The 10000-nt window shown below is 44.5% G+C and overlaps 1 protein-coding gene across 1 annotated transcript in view; it reads right to left on the bottom strand.

Moving 5' to 3' along the window:
* The window catches only part of LOC110538765 (extracellular serine/threonine protein kinase FAM20C), a 73209-nt gene that overhangs the window by 7258 nt on the left and 55951 nt on the right, over positions 1–10000 (bottom strand). Inside the window, exons 5-6 of the mRNA XM_090191519.1 lie at positions 8619–8734; positions 1952–2132 (exon numbers count right to left, since the gene is read on the bottom strand). Coding sequence (XP_090047645.1) covers positions 1952–2132; positions 8619–8734 — 297 coding nt within the window. The remainder of the gene's footprint in view (positions 1–1951; positions 2133–8618; positions 8735–10000) is intronic.

Below are 10000 nucleotides of genomic sequence, written 5' to 3'. Positions count from 1 at the left end.
TGTGTGTGTTGTTAAGGACAGACCCCTGCTGCTCGAAAGCAGAGCAGGGAGGAACACAGCAACTTGACAAGAGAAGGAGAGAGGAAGGGAGGGGTCGGAGGGGAGTGAATGGGAGGAAGAGTGAAAAGAGAGAGAGGGGTAGAGAGAGGTTGAGAGAGGGGAGGGAGAGTGAAAAGAGAGAGAGGGGTAGAGAGAGGTTGAGAGAGGGGAGAGAGAGGGGAAAGTGAAAGAGAGAGAGAAGGGTAGAGAGAGGTTGAGAGAGGGGAGAGAGAGGGGAAAGTGAAAGAGAGAGAGAGAGGGGTAGAGAGAGGTTGAGAGAGGGGAGAGAGAGGGGAAAGTGAAAGAGAGAGAGAGAGGGGTAGAGAGAGGTTGAGAGAGGGGAGGGAGAGGGGTAGAGAGAGGTTGAGAGAGGGGAGGGAGAGGGGAAAGTGAAAGAGAGAGAGAGAGGGGTAGGGAGAGGTTGAGAGAGGGGAGGGAGAGGGGAAAGTGAAAGAGAGAGAGAGAGGGGTAGAGAGAGGTTGAGAGAGGGGAGGGAGAGTGAAAAGAGAGAGAGGGGTAGAGAGAGGTTGAGAGAGGGGAGGGAGAGGGGAAAGTGAAAGAGAGAGAGAGAGGGGTAGGGAGAGGTTGAGAGAGGGGAGGGAGAGGGGAAAGTGAAAGAGAGAGAGAGAGGGGTAGAGAGAGGTTGAGAGAGGGGAGGGAGAGGGGAAAGTGAAAGAGAGAGAGAGAGGGGTAGAGAGAGGTTGAGAGAGGGGAGGGAGAGGGGAAAGTGAAAGAGAGAGAGAGGTAGAGAGAGGTTGAGAGAGGGGAGGGAGAGGGGAAAGTGAAATAGAGAGAGAAGGGGAGGAGACAAGGTGTGAGAAGTAAAAAAGGAGAGTATGAGTGAGAAAGTCACAGTGACAAATCAAGTGAAAGAGATGAAGTCACAGTGACACAGTGAAAGGCAGAGATGGACAAATAGAGAGACAGTGAAAGTATTAAAGAAAGTAGATGGAGTCATTCCATGTTCTCTCTTTGCACTCTGTTGATGTAATCAAAGAACACAGGAACATGGAAGTGAGAGAAGACCCTGTCTCCCGGGGCAACTAACTCAGTTTATAATGAGCTGCTACTTCTCCTGCAACACCATGCTACTTCTCCTGCAACACCAATCTACCTATTTTTATCAGAGGTGGGGATCTGGAGAATGTGTTTTCCTTAGAGTACTGGCTGTTCCTGCTGAGTCACTTCCTGATAAGGCATGCCATGGTACCTTCTGTAATGAGGTGTCATCTGGTGAACCCCAGTGAACTCTGGGTAATCAGGGGGTGTGAGGTGACCTTATATATTAAGGATACACAGTTATGGAAGGCTGCGTGTTTTACTCTGCTTCCTTGTTCTCTTAAAGGGTAAAGGCTGTGTGTTTTACTCTGCTTCCTTGTTCTCTATGAGGGTAAAGGCTGTGTTTTACTCTGCTTCCTTGTTCTCTTAAAGGGTAAAGGCTGTGTTTTACTCTGCTTCCTTGTTCTCTATAAGGGTAAAGGCTGTGTGTTTTACTCTGCTTCCTTGTTCTCTTAAAGGGTAAAGGCTATATGTTTTACTCTGCTTCCTTGTTCTCTTAAAGGGTAAAGGCTGTGTGTTTTACTCTGCTTCCTTGTTCTCTTAAAGGGTAAAGGCTGTGTTTTACTCTGCTTCCTTGTTCTCTATAAGGGTAAAGGCTGTGTGTTTTACTCTGCTTCCTTGTTCTCTTAAAGGGTAAAGGCTGTATGTTTTACTCTGCTTCCTTGTTCTCTTAAAGGGTAAAGGCTGTGTGTTTTACTCTGCTTCCTTGTTCTCTTAAAGGGTAAAGGCTGTGTTTTACTCTGCTTCCTTGTTCTCTTAAAGGGTAAAGGCTGTGTGTTTTATTCTGCTTTCTTGTTCTCTATAAGGGTATATGCATGTTCTTGCATTTGTGGAAAGAGTGTCTGTCTCTTACTCTGCTTTCTTGCGTTTGTGGTAGGATCGTCTCCAAGGGTTCCTCCAGGTCTTGCGTTTGGCCAGGGCCAGGTCTGGCAGGAAGGCAGCCAGAGAACCCTCGATCTGGTCTGGCTTCCCACACAGAGCATGCTCAGTAGAGCAGTAGTAGGAGCACTCGCCGTAGAAACAAATGTTATTGGCTGGGGAGAGAGGAAAACACAGGGTTTTAGATGGCAGCAGGGGAGCATGGGAAGGGGAGAGGGGAGAGGGGAGAGAGGAAAACGCAGGGTTTTAGATGGCAGCAGGGGAGCATGGGAAGGGGAGAGGGGGACAGTGTGTGTGGGGTGGAGGGGGGGCGAGAGAGAGGAAGTTGAAAGAGAGAGAGAGAGAGTAATAGTGAAGGTGTAAACTTGGCAGTAGAAAACAGTATAACAGTATATTTGACCTCTCAGCTTCCCTATCAAATCTAAAAATCTCAAATAGAAAACCGAAGAAAATGAACAACAATGACAAATGGTTTGATGAAGAATGCAAAAAACTAAGAAGGAAATTGAGAAACCTGTCCAACCAAAAACATAGAGACCCGGAAAACCTGAGTTACGCCTTCACTATGGTGAATCACTAAAACAATACAGAAATACACTACGGAAAAAGAAGGAACAGCATGTCAGAAATCAGCTCAATGTAATTGAAGAATCCATAGACTCTAACCACTTCTGGGAAAATTGGAAAACACTAAACAAACAACAACACGAAGAATTATCTATCCAAAATGGAGATGTATGGGTAAACCACTTCTCCAATCTTTTTGGCTCTATAACAAAGAATAAAGAGCAAAAACATATACATGATCAAATACAGATCTTAGAATCAACTATTAAAGACTACCAGAACCCACTGGATTCTCCAATGAGTTACAGGACAAAATAAAAACCCTCCAACCCAAAAAGGCCTGTGGTGTTGATGGTATCCTCAATGAAATGATCAAACATACAGACAACAAATTCCAATTGGCTATACTAAAACTCTTTAACATCATCCTTAGCTCTGGCATCTTCCCAAATATTTGGAACCAAGGACTGATCACCCCGATCCACAAAAGTGGAGACAAATTTGACCCCAATAACTACCGTGGAATATGCGTCAACAGTAACCTTGGGAAAATCATCTGCATTATCATTAACAGCAGACTCATACATTTCCTCAATGAAAACAATGTACTGAGCAAATGTCAAATTGGCTTTTTACTAAATTACCGTACAACAGACCATGTATTCACCCTGCACACCCTAATTGACAACCAAACAAACCAAAACAAAGGCAAAGTCTTCTCATGCTTTGTTGATTTCAAAAAAGCCTTCGACTCAATTTGGCATGAGGGTCTGCTATACAAATTGATGGAAAGTGGTGTTGGGGGTAAAACATACGACATTATAAAATCCATGTACACAAACAACAAGTGTGCGGTTAAAATTGGCAAAAAACACACACATTTCTTCACCCAGGGTCGTGGGGTGAGACAGGGATGCAGCTTAAGCCCCACCCTCTTCAACATCTATATTAACGAATTGGCGCGGGCACTAGAAAAGTCTGCAGCACCCGGCCTCACCCTATAGAATCCGAAGTCAAATGTCTGCTGTTTGCTGATGATCTGGTGCTTCTGTCACCAACCAAGGAGGGCCTACAGCAGCACCTAGACCTTATTCTGTCAGACCTGGGCCCTGACAGTAAATCTCAGTAAGACCAAAATAATGGTGTTCCAAAAAAGGTCTAGTCACCAGGACCACAAACACAAACACACCCTACAGAGCCCCAGGACATCAGCACAATTAGACCCAACCAAATCATGAGAAAACAAAAAGATAATTACTTGACACATTGGAAAGAATTTACAAAAAAACAGAGCAAACTAGAATGCTATTTGGCCCTACACAGAGAGGACACAGCGGCAGAATACCTGACCACTGTGACTGACCCAAAATTAAGGAAAGCTTTGACTATGTACAGACTCAGTGAGCATAGCCTTGCTATTGAGAAAGGCCGCCGTAGGCAGACATGGCTCTCAAGAGAAGACAGGCTATGTGCTCACTGCCCACAAAATGAGGTGGAAACTGAGCTGCACTTCCTAACCTCCTACCCAATGTATGACCATATTAGAGAGACATATTTCCCTCAGATTACACAGATCCACAAAGAATTCGAAAACAAATCCAATTTTGATAAACTCCCATATCTACTGGGTGAAATTCCACAGTGTGCCATCACAGCAGCAATATTTGTGACCTGTTGCCACGAGAAAAGGGCAACCAGTGAAGAACAAACACCATTGTAAATACAACCCATATTTATGCTAATTTATTTTCCCTTGTATACCTTAACCATTTGTACATTATTGTTTATATTCACTTTATATATTATCTACCTCACTTGATTTGGAAATGTTAACACATGTTTCCCATGCCAATAAAGCCATTGAATTGAATTGAATTGAGAGAGAGAGGGAAGGGAGAGAGAAAGAGAGAGAGTGAGAGAGTGAGAGACAGACAGACAGAGTCAAAAAAAAAGTTTGATAAACTCCCATATCTACTGGGTGAAATTCCACAGTGTGCCATCACAGCAGCAAGATTTGTGACCTGTTGCCACGAGAAAAGGGCAACCAGTGAAGAACACACACCATTGTAAATACAACCCATATTTATGCTTATTTATTTTATCTTGTGTCCTTTAACCATTTGTACATTGTTAAAACACTGTATATATATATAATATGACATTTGTAATGTCTTTATTGTTTTGAAACTTCTGTATGTGTAATGTTTACTTTTAATTTTTATTGTTTATTTCACTTTATATATTATCTACCTCACTTGCTTTGGCAATGTTAACTCATGTTTCCCATGCCAATAAAGCCCTTGAATTGAATTGAATTGAGTCAGACATAGAGACAGATAGACAGACAAAGAGGTATAGAGAGACAGATAGACAGACATAGTCAGATAGAAATACAGAGAGTCAGACAGACAGACAGACAGACAGACAGACAGACAGACAGACAGACAGACAGACAGATATAGAAAGACAGATAGACAGACAGAGAGTCAGACAGAGAGACAGATAGACAGACAGAGAGTCAGACAGACAGATATAGAAAGACAGATAGACAGACAGATAGACAGACAGAGAGTCAGACAGATAGACAGACAGAGAGTCAGACAGATAGACAGACAGAGAGCCAGACAGATAGACAGATAGAGTCAGAAAGAGTCAGATAGACAGACAGAGAGTCGGACAGATAGACAGATAGGCAGACAGAGAGTCAGATAGACAGACAGATCGACAGACCGAGAGCCAGACAGATAGACAGATAGAGTCAGAAAGAGTCAGATAGACAGGCAGAGAGTCAGACAGACAGACATATAGACAGACAGATAGAGTCAGACAGAGAGACAGATAGACAGACAGACAGACAGACAGACAGATATAGAAAGACAGATAGACAGACAGATAGACAGACAGAGAGTCAGACAGATAGACAGACAGAGAGTCAGACAGATAGACAGACAGAGAGCCAGACAGATAGACAGATAGAGTCAGAAAGAGTCAGATAGACAGACAGAGAGTCGGACAGATAGACAGATAGGCAGACAGAGAGTCAGATAGACAGACAGATCGACAGACCGAGAGCCAGACAGATAGACAGATAGAGTCAGAAAGAGTCAGATAGACAGGCAGAGAGTCAGACAGATAGATAGGCAGACAGAGAGGTATAGAGAGGAAGCTGGCAGGGTGTTGTAGAGCCAGACTGGTATTGGTTTCTTAATCTTGGGTTCAGAGAGGTAGGGAGGCGAGTGCTGAGCCAGCAAACTGTCTGAGTGTAGCAGTAATCTCCTGTCAGATAGAATGGTCTCTGTTATTCCACATAGCTGTTCACTGGGCTGCATGGGGATCTAACAGACAGTCTGAAGACAGGTTTTAGAGGTCCAGAACTCAGCTACGGCCATTTACATTAAAGGGGAAGTTCATTATTTTACAACTTAATCTTAGATGGTTCCTCACATTGTTACTTAGTCTATGGGCCAGGAGAAACTGGAATCCATTGTTGGGTTTTCTTGAAAAAAGCCACTACAAAATGTAACTAACTTTAGCCACCAACTCATGTCTGGGTGGGGAACCATCAAACATTATTTTGTAACATACTGAACTTCCAATTTCATGTAAAGGGCCTCTTTGCTGAGTCCCTTTCAAACCAGTCTACATGGTACATGCCTGTATCAGGGTTTTCACTCAGTTCATGTAGTGGGATTGAAAGGACTGAATGAAGGACAAGTAACAGACAGAGGGCTTGAGATTGTTCTGTCCGTCTGTTGGACAAGAGCTTTAACAACTCATCTATGAGGATGATTAGGTTACCTCTGACAGCTGTGTGTTCAGTGTCTGTCTGTCTGTCTGTCTGTCTGTCTGTCTGTCTGTCTGTCTGTCTGTCTGTCTGTCTGTCTGTCTGCCTGCCTGCCTGCCTGCCTGCCTGCCTGCCTGCTTGTCTGTCTGTCTGTCTGCCTGCCTGCCTGTCTGTCTGTCTGCCTGCCTGCCCGTCCGTCCGTCTGTCTGTGTGTGTTCCTCTCCACCACTGGCCCAGCACAGAACCACTAAGCTAAAGGGAATTATTTATGGGACTCCTTGTTAGGGGAGGACTAGGATCCAGCCTCTAAATAGGAGTCTTTCTGGTGAATTATTGTGCTTTGCAGTTTGCTTGTTTTCAGAAAGGGTTTTGAAGTGTGTGTGTGTGTTTTGGGGGACTCCCTGGAGATTCTGTGTTTTCTGTGTAGTTCCTGCAAATAAACTCAACTAAGCTGTATACTGCATAGTGAATACACAATATACTACTGTTGACTAGAGGTAAATATAAATGTCCAGTCTGACTCCTCTACAGGCCTACACAGTAGCTAGGAACCAGAGTTTTAATCTAAGTAGCCAGTCTGACTACTCTACAGGCCTACACAGTAGCTAGGAACCAGAGTTTTAATCTAAGTAGCCAGTCTGACTACTCTACAGGCCTACACAGTAGCTAGGAACCAGAGTTTTAATCTAAGTAGCCAGTCTGACTCCTCTACAGGCCTACACAGTAGCTAGGAACCAGAGTTTTAATCTAAGTAGCCAGTCTGACTACTCTACAGGCCTACACAGTAGCTAGGAACCAGAGTTTTAATCTAAGTAGCCAGTCTGACTACTCTACAGGCCTACACAGTAGCTAGGAACCAGAGTTTTAATCTAAGTAGCCAGTCTGACTCCTCTACAGGCCTACACAGTAGCTAGGAACCAGAGTTTTAATCTAAGTAGCCAGTCTGACTCCTCTACAGACCTACACAGTAGCTAGGAACCAGAGTTTTAATCTAAGTAGCCAGTCTGACTCCTCTACAGACCTACACAGTAGCTAGGAACCAGAGTTTTAATCTAAGTAGCCAGTCTGACTCCTCTACAGACCTACACAGTAGCTAGGAACCAGAGTTTTAATCTAAGTAGCCAGTCTGACTCCTCTACAGACCTACACAGTAGCTAGGAACCAGAGTTTTAATCTAAGTAGCCAGTCTGACTCCTCTACAGACCTACACAGTAGCTAGGAAGCAGAGTTTTAATCTAAGTAGCCAGTCTGACTCCTCTACAGGCCTACACAGTAGCTAGGAACCAGAGTTTTAATCTAAGTAGCCAGTCTGACTCCTCTACAGGCCTACACAGTAGCTAGGAACCAGAGTTTTAATCTAAGTAGCCAGTCTGACTCCTCTGCAGACCTACACAGTAGCTAGGAACCAGAGTTTTAATCTAAGTAGCCAGTCTGACTCCTCTACAGGCCTACACAGTAGCTAGGAACCAGAGTTTTAATCTAAGTAGCCAGTCTGACTCCTCTACAGACCTACACAGTAGCTAGGAACCAGAGTTTTAATCTAAGTAGCCAGTCTGACTCCTCTACAGACCTACACAGTAGCTAGGCACCAGAGTTTTAATCTAAGTAGCCAGTCTGACTCCTCTACAGACCTACACAGTAGCTAGGAACCAGAGTTTTAATCTAAGTAGCCAGTCTGACTCCTCTACAGACCTACACAGTAGCTAGGAACCAGAGTTTTAATCTAAGTAGCCAGTCTGACTCCTCTACAGACCTACACAGTAGCTAGGAAGCAGAGTTTTAATCTAAGTAGCCAGTCTGACTCCTCTACAGGCCTACACAGTAGCTAGGAAGCAGAGTTTTAATCTAAGTAGCCAGTCTGACTCCTCTACAGGCCTACACAGTAGCTAGGAAGCAGAGTTTTAATCTAAGTAGCCAGTCTGACTACTCTACAGGCCTACACAGTAGCTAGGTACCAGAGTTTTAATCTAAGTAGCCAGTCTGACTACTCTACAGGCCTACACAGTAGCTAGGCACCAGAGTTTTAATCTAAGTAGCCAGTCTGACTACTCTACAGGCCTACACAGTAGCTAGGCACCAGAGTTTTCCCTGGTCACAATAATGGAAACTATCCTCAACTACTGCTGTAGCTAGGATCACATAGTAACGCTAACCATAGTGGGAATAAGTTATCTTTAAGGAACAGACAATAAATAAATATCTAATCTAAGTTTTGAGTTTGCCGTACTCGGTAGGTAGTCTGTGGGAATGTTGTGGGACTGTTGTCAGAACGTCGTAGCAGTGTGTTTACCTGGGGAGATGAAGAAAGTCCTCCAGAGCTTTTTGTCCCTGGTCACATCCCGTATCTCCCTGGTCATGTTGACCAGTCTTCCCGCCACCGGGGGCACTCTCCGGAAGTCTAGGATCCTGAGGGAAGAGACCATAGATATACATATATCAAGATCAGTGTGAAACATAATGTAGATGTCTGGATTTATCCCATTAGAAAACCCAGGAAAAGAAGTCAATTCAATAACACTATTGATCCCACAAGGGATAATATATATGACACCATTGTTCTACACGCCATGGTGTTGTCATAAACACACTGTGTATGGAACCACATGCTGATGAGATAGAATAGTTTTAGGACCTTTCATACCTTATTTCATTTCTTCTATAAGGGCTTCATGATGGAATACTCTTCCTCACCACATCATCAATAACTATTATCACAAATAAACATCTGGAAATGATATGCCAGAAAAACCAGGACACAATTTCCTGCTCGAGGGAGAAGCCAGGAATGATTTTCAATCCAAAGAGTCAACGGTGGAGTGTGTGTGTGTGTACGGGCCTCTTTCTTCCTGCTAGTGTGTCAACGGTGGAGTGTGTGTGTGTGTACGGGCCTCTTTCTTCCTGCTAGTGTGTCAACGGTGGTGTGTGTGTGTGTGTGTACGGGCCTCTTTCTTCCTGCTAGTGTGTCAACGGTGGAGTGTGTGTGTGTGTACAGGCCTCTTTCTTCCTGCTAGTGTGTCAACGGTGGAGTGTGTGTGTGTGTACGGGCCTCTTTCTTCCTGCTAGTGTGTCAACGGTGGAGTGTGTGTGTGTGTACGAGCCTCTTTCTTCCTGCTAGTGTGTCAACGGTGGAGTGTGTGTGTGTGTACGAGCCTCTTTCTTCCTGCTAGTGTGTCAACGGTGGAGTGTGTGTGTGTGTACGGGCCTCTTTCTTCCTGCTAGTGCGTGTGAAATATTATTCATAATTCATCTATTTTAGAGAATAATCCCTTAGCTCTTTTCAATGGCTTTTAAAGTTCTGTTTATTGAACTTCAGCATCCGGTCGCTCAAACCACACTGGGCTGAGACACTGGAACTCCTCCTTCTTTCTCTCCTGCTCCCTTTCTCTTTCTCCCTCGCTCATCTCCTCGCCTCTCCCCTCTCTCTCTCTTTCCTTCTCTCTCATACTCATCTTCTTTCTTTCTCTACCCCTCTCCTTCTCTCTCCCCACTCTCATCCCTTTACTCTACCCCTCTCCTTCTCTCCCTCCACTCTCATCCCTTTACTCTACCCCTCTCCTTTTCTCTCCCCACTCTCATCCCTTTACTGTACCCCTCTCCTTCTCTCTCCCCACTCTCATCCCTTTACTCTACCCCTCTCCTTCTCTCTCCCCACTCTCATCACATTACTCTACC

The sequence above is a fragment of the Oncorhynchus mykiss genome, chromosome 12 (assembly GCF_057628025.1).
Source record: "Oncorhynchus mykiss isolate SJ-2025 chromosome 12, ASM5762802v1, whole genome shotgun sequence".
Taxonomy (NCBI): Eukaryota; Metazoa; Chordata; class Actinopteri; order Salmoniformes; family Salmonidae; genus Oncorhynchus; species Oncorhynchus mykiss.
Note: the sequence above shows the minus strand (reverse complement) of the source record. Positions and strands in the feature narration are given on the sequence as shown.